Raw genomic sequence first — 15,498 nt, 5'->3', positions numbered from 1 at the left:
AGTTGTGAGATACCAATTCCGTGCTCCAACGCTACATCATAGCTGCAAATGACTGGGTTAGTGATGACGTGGGCTGCTCCTTGGGCTTCTATGCTTCTTGATCACAAGTGACGATTCATGAGAACCCAAAAGGACATTTTTGTAATCGTTTGACATTCCCGTATGCTGCCAACGTTTAGCATTGGGTACGGGAGTAATGCATTTGGCAGCTTGTATTTACAACTGCAGAAATATTTTACAAATAGTCTGAGAAGCTGAGGTGATTGGCCAATGTAACTTTGTTTGTTTGGCTGCAAAAGATTTGGTTAACCTGAAGTGGTGCCTTTGGAGTTAGTTATAGGGGAGATTAATTGAAGGTGCATAAAATGCCGGGCTCGTGGTTAGAGTCTATGCATATTTCACCGCAAAACGCTAAAAACAGGCTACTTTCTTCTCTCCATTTATCTCTGATTTCATTAAACTCGATATATTGGAACTCTGAAGATGATCATCATTGCAAAACTTTCCAAAGCAGGAATTATGGTAGCTAGTGGTAATCTCACGATTCCGATATGCTATAATTGATACGCTGAGCTTACTACAACAGCAACGGTACCCTTTAACGTATGAGAATGGAAAGTCGTATGGCAGGTATTCAGAAACGCATATAGTTGAATTGTGCATAGTATTGCTTATAGCACTATAGAGTACCTAAATATGGGCAAAACTGGGGGAGTAAAGTGAGTACTAACTGTGTTCATCACAATATTCAAGTATCCAAAGGTCGAGCTACTCAAATTGGTCTTATTAAGACAACAGAAATCTACTGCATGTGTTTGCATTGTATCATTTGTCTAACCTCTACGCTTGGCGACTTCAATAATTTAAGTTTTTTGCTTTGGGAACTTCCTGGTTGATCAGTCATCCACTCTACCCTAAGTAGACAAGTTTGAGAAAATTCCGTTTAAACAAGCACGTATAGACAACGTCTGGTTATTGCTGCCGACAGAAATTGCTTCCTCCCTAGCCTACAGCGCTTTCTGTAGTCAGAGGCATCAACTACACATGCTTGTACATGCACGCAGGCATAAACGCCTACGCATTTATCCATTCAATTTACAAGTTACTTTAAAAGGCCAGAGAAACTCCCTCTCAAATGGCAAAACACTTGGAAAAATGAGGTAGAATTTGGAGAGTCAGGGGCGTGTCTATAATATCGAAAAGCAAGTTAATGAAACTCTCTGCGCCTACTTCTACTGAAAGTTTACAAAAAAAGCATGCAGACCTCAGCTTCGCGTTGACGTTAAACCACACTAACAGGAAAGAGGATTTAAAATACTCATCCTATAGGTCATGCCCCATGGCGACAAATGCAAATGAACGCCGGAATCGAAATAAGGACCTGTAACAGCTCGGCAAATTTCCAAAAATACATCAATATAAAGTTACCTGGACTAAACACTAAATGCTAGGATTTTAAGCAAATTTTCTTAGCATAATATAAGTACCTGCATGACTCAAAATCAGCTTAAAATGATTAGCTGCTGCTAAGTGGGCGTCAAAAAGGGTGGAGATGTCTTCAACTCATAAATGGTCTGGATCCTGGTGGAAGCTTTTATGATCATGTCGTACCTTATCAGGTAGAAGAATCCCCCAACCTGTTACAGGAGGAATATTAATTGACACGAAATTATCCAACCTTTGGATGCTTTATCAGTGATAAGGAATGTGTATAGGGGAACAAATGTATCTAGTTGGCTTGACTTGAAAACGCTCAGACAAGAAAAAGCTTCATATCACCATATTTTTTTCAAAGAAGAACGCTTGAGAACGCAAACATTGTCTTTCATGCTGTATTTGCTTAAAAGTAAAAAAAAATTTGGAATATATAGAGGGGCCAGGAATGGCGACTTTAAGTCACAAATGATTGTTAAGCAACAGAAAGGTGCAAACAATTGAGTTTACCACCAATGCGTAGTCAGCTGCTGTGTGAAAGTTAGAATTAAAGTTTCAGCAAATAAGATGCTTTTTTCTTAAACTTTTGGGCGTGGAACAGTGTACCGAAAAGATAGTAATTAGTATGCAGCAGAACTGTCTTCTGGCTGATTAGCAGAATAATTAATTAAGCATGTACAGTGCATTTATCCACCCAGACAGTACAAGTTTGATGGGACACATGTGATAATAATGGCAGAACATTTATGCAAAAGTGAGGATTCATAAATAGATCCTTTATTTTGAAGAGGCAACACATGTCTGTTAGTAGCCCCCAAGTAGATATTTGTGAAATTTTGTACATTCAGTTCCCAAAAAATTTTGGAACCGAACGAGCAACGGCCAACCCTACGGACACACAGGCTACGCTGACTATTCTCGATGTCTGAAGATAAATGAAAAGGTGCTTTGCTGCAGTCCATAGTGTTATTACATAACGAATGTGAGTGGAATCGCTAGGACGCTGTCAACGCATGCGCGTGGATGGGTGAGAAGCAGAGCGCTGCATGGAAGAGAAGTCATCTGCATCACATAGAGTCGACGGTGCCGACGAAGCCGCTGCTAACGATTCTGTTGAAGAGATAAAAAAGCTCAGACCAGGCGCCCAACGGCATGCCAAGGAGGACCATGTGCATCTCCTTGCGCTGCACTACTCCCTCGATTAAGCTGTTGAGGTTAACCAACTGCTTCTCCGTCAGGTGCGCAGATCTCGCGTAGTCCTCAATCGTCGGGCTCTCTGCAATGCACGTCCGTTAGTTAGCGTGGATTCGACAGAACGCGGTACAAAGCTTCCTCCACAGCTTTTTAGCCTTGTTTTCTTGCGCTCACTCTACTTCATATTTGATTTCAAATCAATTTTTTAGTCAAGGGTGATTGAAGTGCAAGAATTGTTGCATTGTTTTTTAACCACCTGCGCTTCAAATATGATACCAGTGGTAAAACAAAATTTTTAAAAACATAAAATTTGTGCCAAATATTTGATTCTGCCTTTTAATTTAAACGACCAGACAAACTCTCTTGAGTAATTAACAGTCCAGCTCGTAGGATGACTAAGAGTTGTTGAAGTTATTAATGCAAACGAGGTCTATTTATTCCAAAAGTCAAAGATAGCCTGTAATAGTACACGCTGAAGCTCGTGGAACGAATCATCTTAACATCCGCTTTCCCCTAAAGATTATTCAGTCCCAATTAGACACCACCTTAAAGTGAACTGTAAACTATGCCATCTATTCACAGTACTTTTCTTCCGCACCCTTTGAGATGGAGACTCAATTAGGCGATTTTCTCACAAATCACTTAGTTTCTATTTGGTCCTAAGTTATGATAGCTGTATTTGAATGCTCGGTGATAAGTTGAGTGAGTAATATTATTTCCAAATATCAGGATTGAATAATTTTAAATATCCTTCTCCAACAAAGGTGGTTTGGTAATAAAACATTGAAATAAGTGAATTTTTGAAGTCAACTTAGGAAAGTTTCTCTATATAAAAGAACTTTTCTTAAAAAAGATTAGCTTGGTTTCAAGCTCTCCTGGAATTTTAAATACTTCCAGTCATTACTACTTAGTATGCAAATTACAGAGGCTATTGGCTTCAAATAGGAGGTATCCACGGAGTTTGGTGGTGTTCCACTGCACGCAACGCCATTGTAAGACGCGGCTTTTTCAAGATAGCATTTCATTTGCGTAATACTGTTTTGTTGGTTGGTTTATCTCCTGATAATGTTCTACGTCGTAATAATTTGCTGCTGTTCTTGTACACAGCAACAATAACTTAAAAAAAGACTAAAAAGGCGTATTTTTCGTCTGCAAGTGGTCATAATATCTCTATCCAGGCGTTGTAATCAACCAGCTACGACAATGCGAGTTCCAAATGCCCATTCATACATATATTATGGGTTGTCAGTGCTCATTCGAAACTTACGAAACTGCATTTTAGAAAACTGTCTACTTACTACTGCCACAAAACAGTATCTTAATTTCTTACCTAATTTTGGTTAAGACAGCCCTGCCAAAGCATCACAAATTAATTCTATAGTATAACTGGCGAGGACTAGCGAGTGAAGTTAAAACTTCCAGTTAATATGACCATTAAACGAATTGAACTTATGCAAGGAAGCTTCTCCTGCTGAAATATTCTAACTACACATTAAAGAGGATAACTGGATTTTCCATGAACAGGTATCGTATTCGTAGAAAGTTTGAATAAGGCAGATTCTATTTCCCCGAAGTTCAACCGCTCCGTACGACTGACCCCTTCACATGGATGAATACGCTTACCCACAAGTTTTTTGGCCAACTCGAGTGGAGTACCCTTGCCCAAAAATGTGGGAATCAGCCAGTCCTGGTATCGTTGAATGAAGCGGAAGAGATACTCAATAGGAGGCCTTTGCTCTGCAAAAGACAGCAAATCAGACTGTACTTTACTTAACATATTCAATGTGTGTTAGTCCAGTTTTTTATCTTCGTAGTGGTTAATGCTTGAAAAATATCGCATCATCGATGTCCGGGGTGTTAAAATCAAGTATTCTTTGTCTGATATAACGTTAAAATACAATCGCTTTTATGTCATTCATGGAAAAGGAGGATGCTTACAAAATTTTTCCTAAATATTACAGCAAAGAAATAATCAAGTCGTAATGCAACTGTATGTAAATCTCAAGTTTGGCACTTAAAGGTGTAACTTCTCAAGTTAAACGAATATAGGAATTTCTTCAAAACCATTCCATGCAAGCTTTCAAAATTTTGTGGTTAGCGGAACGGTAGTATCTTTTAAAAAAGTCCATTTTCATGTTTTTCAATCGCATTTGAAGTGTTTAAGGGAAAGTAAATAAACTATTTCAGCGGATCACAAACGCTACTTTACATGTATTAATGTCAAGGAAAGGTTTGTTGAGGCCAGTACCAGGTTTTAAAAGAAAATGCCATGAAGCAGTTTTAATGGCGACATATCCATTTTGCCTCTCCTTCGTCTACGTATTAAAATATGTATTTATACTAGAATCCATGGCACTTGAGGCATCTTCTTAAGTCGCACACCACTAAAAACGAAATGAACGCTCCTCCAAGTTGCTTATGAAGTAGGAAACCGCTTAAAATAAGAAGCGAATCGCACAATGCGATTCAACTGAGGCATGCAAGAGCAGACCTGTTTTAGCCAGGAAGGAAATGCGAAATTAATAAAGCTAATCTAGAACACCGATCTAGCTTTAACGTGTCTATAACTTTCTCTAGCATGATTAGTCAGAAGTGCAGCCACATTCTACGATGGTGCTTGCAGATTGCCGGTCCAGCTGTGGCACAGGGAAGTCTCAAAGGTTAAGTGCGCCAACTCACGAGGGAATGCACCGATCCAAGTGATTCGCTTTAGTTAATTTATTGACAAAACACGATACATTTAACGAACCTGAATGAGACTGCGTCAAACTTTGAAGCTCAACTGAAAATTGAGGCGCTAAACTACAGCATGATCCGAGTTTGTAGACGATGTTGGCGAATCACGAAAAAAAATTTTATTACAAAATAAAAGCCGGTTATTTAAATATAGTTTGTTGGCCCTATCTATACATATGGGCTAAGGCGAAGGGTAGCAGGGCTAGGAGCCCCGGCCATATTACAAAGGGCATTGGAGTTGCATTATTATCACCGGCTTGAAGAGGCCGCAACAACAAATGTCCACTTCGCCAAACAGTTCAACGCAAAAATCTGAAGCCGCCTCACTCACCGTATTCATCATGCACCTTAACGCCAATGTCACCTATTGCTGGTGCTAGCTGCTTATGATCCAATATTATTTTAACTAATACCCTATCCTCTAAAAAGCATGATTTAGTGCATCTTCAAAACACTTCGACGTAATTGATAGTAATGTCTGCTAAAATACCGAAACACTGATCTAAGCCCTCTTTTCACCGCGTTAAACAGATGAAAATGACTGTCATTTATATCAATAAAAACTAATTAATGGATGCATAAGAACTAAGGTACACTAAGTGTAAATCTAGACAGATGATTTACTTTGGCTTCTTCTGCAAGTTTATTCAAAAATCCAAAAAAATATTTAAGTTGAATACTGCGAGATCCAACTAGACCTTTTATTTTTACTGCCGGTCGTTTCAAGAATCATTTGAGAGACATTACTGCTAATAGAGGAGGCGGAATATGGGTCTTTAGCCTGTAAAAGCCTTTAGCCAAAAAATTAAATGGCTCTACTACTGCAGTCTACAAACTGCACGAGCTGTTCACCGTATCCTTTTGGAACATGTTTGGAAAGAATTCCCATATGAGAACACCAGACCAGTGAAGTGCAGGCTACAATGTTGTCACAGGGGAAATGGTTTAAGATTTTTCAGGAATCGGAGCATTTGCGCTATTATTTCCGTTAGTTGGACATTGACAAAAGGAGCAACAGTGAAAAAGATGAATAACTTTTAACCGGAACACTGTCAGCCTTATAATGGCAGCTTTTATGACTAATTTTTTCCCCACGGAGGGAGCCTCCACTTAATTTTTTTTACAGTGGATGTAAAAATGGGAGTACCGCACCGAAATTTCAGCATCCACTCCAAATGCGAATTCTCAGTCCCAGGAAGAGTATATTCCATGCTTAGATGCAGTGAGTTACAAGTTAATACCATAGCCTTTCACGGTACACTGTGAAAGCTTTATTATTCATCAGTTTCCACAGAACAGACCCCGGCGCTCACTTCTTCCAAATCTCACATATATATGAGTCTAAAAAACGCAATTATTCTCATGCTCTTGTCTAAAACTATTCCTATTTATGCTTGAACGACTAGATTTAGTGTAATGCTTTTTAAACCTGATTTATTATATCTGGCTGTGGAAGGGTTTAGTGAAGCAGTGGACCTAAGCCGTCTGATGTTCTCTGCTATCTAAATGAATGCGTGGAAGTTCAAATCGTACACATAAAAGAGGTGGTCACCATTGGTATAAGGCTGGTAAGTGCTAGGATCAAAAACAACTATGGTCCACCTCATTGTGCACCTAGAGGTCTCCATTCTTCTTGTCCAAATCTCGTCTTGTAGAAGTCCACATATCATTAGCATTAACCTGATTATATTTAAAACAAACTTGTTTAACAAGTCCACACAGACGACTTTGTGTAGTGTTAAGGTATGATAGCATAAAATCCTTCTTCTTCGAAGCCACCGCATAATACACCGAACGATTGCAACATCAATCCTTGCGAATTGTTGAGTTGACTTATGATACGATGTCTGAATTAATGGGAACAAACTAGTTTACCGTGCAATGGAAGCTACTCAAACGTTCTGGTGTAAATTATTAATTTATTAGTGCTGAAAGAAGTGACTACTTTTAATGCTTACTAAAAAGTTACATTCATAAACAATTCAAAGGTGTGCCATGCGTCTTTCATTTAACACTTTCAAAAAGTAGTCAAGGAGAGTTTTCTAAAGACTGTGTTCCCTATAACCCCGTCTTCGCTTCATGAAGGTCCGTTGTATTTTGCCACCAAATGGGCTTGATAATGGTAACCGCATACGTTTTGCTGTCTTTATTTGAACCATGACTAAACTTTCGTCGCTTACTAATTTCAACATTAGTTTTTGTGGTGCCAGTAAGGCATGGTGCGGACTCTTGCTGATGCGCATTGAGAACATACTTCCGTGTGCTTAACTGCATGCAAACCAGATTTAAAGTAGCAGCATTTTATTTGATGCGCAACTTGTTTGAAAGAGGTTCGTTTTAGGCGCAGAACAGTATACCGAGGAGAAAAAGCAAAACAAGTTACTCCACGTAGCTGCTTAAAGCGCATACAATGCGTACTTGCTGTGCACATCTCCCGATCCTCGTCGTAGCCATCGGGGCAGTCGAGCTCGCCGTCGCAGATGAAATCAAATGATAGACAGAACCCGGGCTCACGACATGGCCAGGGTGAACTCTCTGGGCACTCGTTGGCTATTTTCTTTTTGGCATCTTTAAAACATATTACAAACTAAATATTAATTCTTTTTACTAAGAGGCCATTGTTAGAGAGAGGTAGCAGTGGAAGAAGGGATTGCTAAACTGATGATTCGGCTGTTCGAAATTTCATAGCATCTTATAGCTCCTACCTTAAAACCACCCAAAGAAATCATATTGATTTCACCAAAATAACAAAAGGCAATTCGCTTAAAACCTTTGCTCTTAATTTTGTTTTGGAGCTCTAGTAAATCATGTACTGCTAACCTAACATCCTGGCTGGTTCTCCCGCTTGAGGAGCACAATAACCAGATGGATGCAACTTTTCAAATTTTTAATTTGGGTCAGGCCTTAAGCTTCGGTTATAGTAAAAGCAAAGTTTCTTTAATGTATTTTCTGCCTTGATTATAAAGAATGTTATTGCAACACATACGACGCTTTTGTATTCTGGGAACTGGAAGGTAGATTGTGGGTTTTCATGATAAAGAAACATTTCCTGCATTCTCTACTTAATTTGACATAGAGACACTTGAACGTAGCTAACGTCAATTTAAAATGTCAAAGCTTTTCGCGGCGAGTGTACTTGGGAAAAATTGACTAATCGTGCAAGACGACAACTCGTGGCACTGATTACCATTTTTATTAGCAGTATTTCGATCTAAGTAATTTTTATGTTCTGCGAAAGGATATGAGATGTACCCTTTTCATTACTCCTCGCACTTATAGTTGAACAGATTCCCTTGCTGAGGAGGTAGAAGATCATTCCAACCACCACCACACGTTGGATCACCCGATGGGAAGGCATGCTTGTATCAAATTCTAAGGAAAAGAACAGGAATTTGAAGTAATAGATGGACTATTCACCAGTTATTACATCTCTTGTAAAATATGCATGATACTCCCTCCGCGTTAACCCACACATTGTTACATAAGTCTCAAATTGTTAAAAAACGAAAATATGAAAGGTACAATGAAATTGGACCGTTTGAAAAGCAAGATTTCAGTAAGGACATGAAACTCGCACAGATTAAATAGCATCAGCATCACGGATGCTCGAATTATGCAGTAGGGAGCGTTTAAAATATTATGCATCAACTGCCTAGACCTTACTTTTGTAAAAGCAAATATGAGAACACTAAAGTGGTGAAAATTATCCGAGGATTACCGATTCTGCTTTAACAAAAGTAGGAAGCGTATTGTTGCGAAGGCCGACGTTCTAGTAGTGTTTTCGTATCGTTGTACTTAAACCTAATGATCAGCCAATGCAAAGTCCCGTCCACACATCGCAGCCAATCAGATATGGCACTGCTCAGACAGTCGCAAAGGGAAATCACCTGGGCGAATGCATCTATTGTCATTCCCAATTAAATACTTGCCACTATGCATTACGATGGTGATGGCATTCGAAAGAGCGCCTATTCGAGCCATCAATGAACAGAAACGTGATTGAAATCTGCGTTATTATCACCTTGTTTTGTTTGAGCAAACTAACCTGTGAAGACTAAAGGTAGAGGAAGAAAGATGGGTATGCTGCAACATTAATTGTGTTACACAACAGCCGAATCTTCAGTTTTCGTGAAAAGTGTATGCAATATGTGTTGAGCTACAGTTTAAAAAGGGATATCCATTCTTTTGAAACAAAATAGAAGGCTGTTTAATCATGGAATCATTTAAGTCTATTCGGCTGTCAGAATAGTTTTCAAAGTAGCCCTTTTTAATTAATCTATACGTTAACTTTTATTTATGCTTTTTCCTAAGTAGTACAACTTAGCAGAAACAGTATTCATGTTCATTTTCTGGGTAATTAACTGTTCATTTTAACCCTCTCTCTTTCTATTCAATTGATTGTGAGGATTTGTCTATCCTCAGCTCAGCTCAACTGACAGGTCGATGTCATACCCCTTTACCAGGGAGAGTACGCTGCATAAGCAATGAGGATTCGTCAACTTCCCGCTCTGCAAACTCGTTATCTGGCATTGTACGACAGAATTACCATCCTACGGCCTCTAGGAGAGTGATTTTTTCTTTCGAAACTCATTAATGAGGCACGAAGGGTGATTGCAACTACCACAGACCCACAATGGCGACTAGTCGCGTAACATAAACACCATTTCCTCCGCCACACTCCCTCGGATATTAAGCCACCTAATTTCTCGCATGCTCTTGGTGACTGGTCTGTTAAATGAGCTCCCACCTCAATTGCATGAAAGCGAACAAAGGTGTCTACTCTTTTACTTTCAATTAATTTTGCAACGGGAAAACAGGTACGAAAGTGCCAAACATCCTGTCCTCATGCAGCTGTAGCAACCAATTTCTTGCTATCTATTCCAAGTAAATTCCGAAAAAGATTCCCCGGACTATTTCTGCTATAGACCTCACTTTACGCTTTATCTAATCGTACCACCTGCTGGAGCACTTATAACACTATGTGAAAATTACAAAACTTCCTGTGTCATGTGGACAAACATTCCCCGAAATTTGTTCAAGTGATTTTACTTCCGGAACAAAATTTATTGCACAAATTCCCCAACTCAAATGGAATTAACCACTCCTAATCAAAGAGGCCCAAAGGTTAAGCGCTCATAGGCTGTATTTAAATTTTGCTTGTTGGGGCTTTTCAATGTGATTGCAGTTAGGACAAATGAAATCATTCGCGAATCACTAATTCTTGACCCCCGAAATCATCACGATTATAATTTTACACCTCGACTGCTCCCTAAATGAAATGGCACAAAGTGCTTCACTTATTATCCCTTATTTTTTGCTAACCTTAGTGAGTTGAAATTGGTGGCACATCTATTTGTAACTTGTTTATTTGTTGTGCAACCGAAGAGTTTTCTACATTGCTTTAACAAACAAGGTAAGACCTCCAGTTTGACTTGCGATAGTGATGCTCCGTTAACAAAGGCCATATTGTGAAAATCTGGAAAAATCAGCATCCATCATTCACGTAACAATAAATATCTAGGTGGCTATCCAAAAAAAGTAAGTTTACACCAGTAACATGCTGCCCTAATCAGTGCCTTAGTAAAACAAAGTGAATACTCGTTTTTGTTTTAATGACTAGTTCTTGGTAGGGCAACTAGTTAATAATAATTTTATGAGGCCGAGTGCTTTTACTCGTTTACAAGGAGCCCCGACCTCTAGAACCTCAATATTTCCATAATTAGATCGAAACCAAGTTTTTAATTCCACCATTTAACTGGCATGTAAATACACTTTGCGGTGGGACCAATTTTGAATGCGGCATCTATATTTAGTGGATAAGTATACCATAGTTTCACACTATATCCACTTTTTAGGAATTGTTAAAGGCAAAAAAATTTAAGATAGTAGCGTTTCGATTTGCAGTTAAATGAATTTTTGGTAGCTCACGGTTCAAAAAATAGACATTATTCTATGCAGGAGAGTCGGTGGGGTGTTGCTCCACCAGTCCACAAATCAGGAAGATCGTGAGACGTGGAAGCGAAATCATTCCAAAGTTCGGAGTTAATGACCATCACTCAATTAAGGGTGTGAGCCTCCAAATCTCTCATCCTGCATTTGTGCACAATCTATTTCACATTTTCGAGGTCCCAAATGCAAATTTCATTATACTCTTGCTCTTGCATTAGGATGCCATAAAACACACACCATTTAACCTTGAAAATTACAATCTCTCTAAGCCTTGTTTGAAGGAGGTTAATCTAGAGTTTCGGAGTTTTGTATTTTTGTCCGCCTTTGCCGTTGGCCGATTTGTCGATGGAAAGCGGAATAAGGGAATTCCCACCTTGAGTAAGCACTCTTTGGTACGGTTAGGTCAAATCTACCAGATTATTTTAAGGAATCAGATTTTTACTTGGGGTACACAAAGCATGTGTGCCAGACCTTTACTTGTATCAGTTCTTGACGGCATGGGCAACTGGGGTTTAATGTTGGTGTCACTGAAAAAAAACCAAACATATGATTTACAATTTTACTGAGAATCAACGTACATTTTTCACTCAGACTACGGTGTTTGGTATTTTGCGTGAGTATCATCCTTGTCAATTTGTTTCTTAAATTTCTTTCCACGAGTTCGTGTTGCTGAAAACATAGCCATTAATGCACTGTTTACATCTGCTATCAGCTTCAATTTGCGTATGCGCCCGATCCATAATATAGCATGAAAATCACTTCCTTCCTTTTAGTTGCATGTTAAGGCGGGGATGACTTAAAGTACAGATAAAATCGGCAAAGCAGCCACCGGACACCGACCACCGCTGCAACGCCCTAAATATTTATCCATTTCAGGAATGCCCATTTCCGCGGCTCTTAGAAATCATCAGTCAGAACGCAAAACTTGCGCATGCAAGGCTGGCTATTTAAACTTGTACCCTTTCCTATGCTTAGATCACCTAAATATGAAAATTAAACATAAAATATCAGAAACTTGCACATACTGATGCAGTCCATTTAATGCGCAGAACCAAAGTTAGTTCAAATATTAATTACATGTAAAAAGCGGACTGATTGGTTAGCACTGCGTGCTTAAATGCGTCTCACCAGAAGTCTTTTAGAATCGTACAAGTCTGAGGAGCTTATTTTATCCTTGAATTTCGAATGTCTTTTCCTCAGTTTGGAAAAAGTCCACAAAACTATGTAAAGTCGTTACTCAAAATAACAAGGCTGGCAATTACTTTTTAATGCCTTTGCGAGTGAAATTCCTGGGAGCAGGGAAGTTACTCTTTATTGTGGTTTTATTCTACTTCATTGAAATTATCTGAATGGAGTGTTTTTCTGAAGACATGGACTTGGTCAGGGTGTTTTAGGAAAACAGAATATCTTAACTACAAATTTTATAAACGTGCAACTAGTTTAGTTTCTCTCCTTCTGTAAAAAAAATGCATTTGAAGCTTACTACAGATGATCACACCAAATGTTGTTTAGATCATTACCAGCCACACACAAGATGTAGGATACTGTTTGCATGGAGAATTAAATTAACAGAATCCGTTTGCAGTCCTCTTGGTGCATCTATTTAAAATGTCATATTGCTACACTTTCCCGTATCCTCTTCGGTAGTTCCGTTTCCGTTCTCAATGGTAAATCAAATGTAACCGCTTCCCACCAAAGTTCTTATTTCCGACTCAATTATTCGTCTTTGGTGGATGTTTTCCCACGTGTACATAACATTAACGTTCTTCATTTCCATGCATCTTCTTCAAAATATTTTCCCAATATCGTTTGCAGGCTTCAAAATACCATGATCAATTGCATTGCAAATTTTTCGCAGCCAATTTGAGCATAGGAACCAAGGTTCAGTAAAATATGCTTTTAGAAAGCATCAAATACATTTCTAAAACCTTCTGCATTTAACTGCACTTGCCATTTATTATTTACCTACGGATGACGTTAAACCAACCTATTCTCCTATGCGCATACTTAAAACTGCAAAATAGGGTTGTGCAGCTTTAATAGTTGGTTCAATGCTGCGTTGGATTACACGTGAACTTAGGTCTCCACAATGTAGCGTCCCGGAACTCCCTGAAGATGGAAGAAGACACAATACTCGGGCAGAATATACATTCAGCGCAGAGAAGGTGTCTGGGCTATTGGCATGGCCCAAAAGGCCAGCCCACCCAGCGAGGTAAAAGGGGGCTTATTCAAAGTACAAAAGTGGCGCCTCACCAGTGCCGAGGGATGAACCACTATCGTATTACAACAGATTACACTTCTGCTCGACGGCCTGACCTCCGAGCCATGTCAGTAACCTCACCTTTTCTCTACGGCAGGACGCGGGTAATGCAGCGCTTGTACACCGTACAAATATGTGCTCCACGCAGTGAATACGTTTTCAAGGTTTAATAAAATTTTAGTATATGCATCTAGCAAGACGTGCCACTAACAGGATTTGTGACGACAATTCATGGCTGAGGATGTAAAATAGATGTATGTAATACTTATGTTGTTTTAAGGTACCTTTCAGGGAGGAGGCAATCAGGAAATTCGAATCTCGTGACTGGATCGTCCTCTCCCTTACCTAGTGGCTGCGGCTCCCCTCCTTCTTGAACATTGTATTTTCCCTATACATCTTGTCGTCTTTAATAAAGATGTCCAAAGTAAACCAATCGGGCTTGTCTAGGAACGCTAGGAATAGGGAAGCGGAAATCGATGAGTCTCGCTCCACATATGAGTTTGACTATAAGGGATTAGTGAACATATTTAATTGTCGTATTAGAAGTTAGAGAAAAAGTAATTGATAAAGACGCGTTAAATTTGCTAAAAAACTGTTCTTAATTAATTGCCCGGAGTAAAGTAGGAAGAATTGTGTACTTTTGGTAATTTTGATACCTGCAGGTAACCCAAAGCTAAACAGTATTTTTTTAAATGGAAAAAAGCTTTAAACACCTCCTTATCATTTTGGAGCATGAATATGCCCCAGGAAGACTAAATGAAATTAATGTCGTTGTCGTTATTTGATGCTGCTAATTTAGCTCTCACACAAACCCGTGCTTGTGGTTTGCATCGGGCGTCACGTTAATACTTCGAAACATTACCTAAGTGTAATTAACTATAGTGTTTGAATTAACAACTACACCCCTTAATACCCATGCGCACCACGCCCCGCGCAGTTTCGTCCTCAAATAATGGCAAGTCGTTAATAGTTACATTCATAAAAGTGTAGGATGAGTCGGTTATCTATTCATTCATTGTCGAATGGTTCAAAGATGATTCGGGTCGAATTGAAAAATACAAGCTTAACTTCTTTCCATGTGATAATTCAATAGAAATGGTATTGCTTTCGTAGGGGGTTTACGTGCATCATTAGCATGATCTAAAACGCAACAAACTTTTTTTGCGGAGAATAAGGCAGCCGGAAATTAGGCTATTGGATTTATACGTTGGTGGCACTGTCAACATCTTGTCTCGGCATTTGTGTGTTACCAACTTTGCTAATGATTTCACCGCAAAAGCACTAGCCGGAAATTCAGAAAGGTGAGCTGCTTTCAACTTTTTTATTTAAAGGTGTGTATGTGTTATTTCGCCTTCAGGAACGTGCACTGCTGGGAAATATATCACCAGTCTCGAAGACCAAGGATTCAAAATAATTAATCTTAAAGTATTATACTTGAATAATATGGATGTACGAAAGTATTTTGGCGGTTTTTGTGAATGTAAAGATTTAGAGTAAGTTTTTGCTGGGGTTTTTGTAGAATATTATGCATAGATCCGTCACATTTTTTTCATTTTTAGTAAATTAACAAGTGTCCTTTCGAGTGGTGGATTGATTGCGTTGGAATTAATGCGCCGTGATGCGAACAGGGTTCTTAGAGAGGTCGTTTATGGTTCAAATGCTAAAGATAATGATATTTTTGCAAACAATGACTTATTTATGCCGGCTCAGACACCTGAAGCTGCTGCAAAGTTAGCACATATATTGTTTTCGACTTTAACGACTTCGCCTAATCGCAAGCTATTGGACATTAAGGACTGCACGTGTGCAGTTATAAAGCCACATGCTGTCCAGAGTTGTAAGCTGCCCTATTCCTTGCTCTTATGAAGGTTCAACACGCTTGAATAAATCATTAAATATGATATCATGTATCCTATTCTGAGCTA

At 39.0% G+C, this 15,498-nt stretch overlaps 2 protein-coding genes across 2 annotated transcripts in view; one reads left to right on the top strand and one right to left on the bottom strand. All coding sequences in view use genetic code 11, as the record gives it.

The window, feature by feature from the left end:
• Positions 1–2,501: 2,501 nt before the first annotated feature.
• Positions 2,502–9,894, bottom strand: EGR_02423 (Prohormone-4; the record flags this gene model as incomplete). The annotated part of the gene is made up of 5 exons (XM_024491672.1): positions 2,502–2,710; positions 4,252–4,365; positions 7,783–7,932; positions 8,617–8,736; positions 9,825–9,894. The coding sequence occupies 5 exons, from the start codon at positions 9,892–9,894 to the stop codon at positions 2,502–2,504; spliced, it is 663 nt and encodes a 220-aa protein (XP_024353823.1).
• A 4,594-nt stretch (positions 9,895–14,488) lies between these two features.
• EGR_02422 (Nucleoside diphosphate kinase 7) overlaps positions 14,489–15,498 on the top strand; it is a gene marked incomplete at both ends in the record, with an annotated part of 1,919 nt that continues 909 nt past the window's right edge. Inside the window, 5 exons of the mRNA XM_024491671.1 lie at positions 14,489–14,542; positions 14,564–14,671; positions 14,708–14,874; positions 14,905–15,066; positions 15,133–15,410. Coding sequence (XP_024353822.1) covers positions 14,489–14,542; positions 14,564–14,671; positions 14,708–14,874; positions 14,905–15,066; positions 15,133–15,410 — 769 coding nt within the window. The remainder of the gene's footprint in view (positions 14,543–14,563; positions 14,672–14,707; positions 14,875–14,904; positions 15,067–15,132; positions 15,411–15,498) is intronic.

The sequence above is a fragment of the Echinococcus granulosus genome (assembly GCF_000524195.1).
Source record: "Echinococcus granulosus chromosome Unknown EG_S00011, whole genome shotgun sequence".
Lineage (NCBI taxonomy): Eukaryota > Metazoa > Platyhelminthes > Cestoda > Cyclophyllidea > Taeniidae > Echinococcus > Echinococcus granulosus.
The sequence above is the reverse complement of the archived record's forward strand: the minus strand, read 5'-3'. Positions and strand labels throughout refer to the sequence as shown.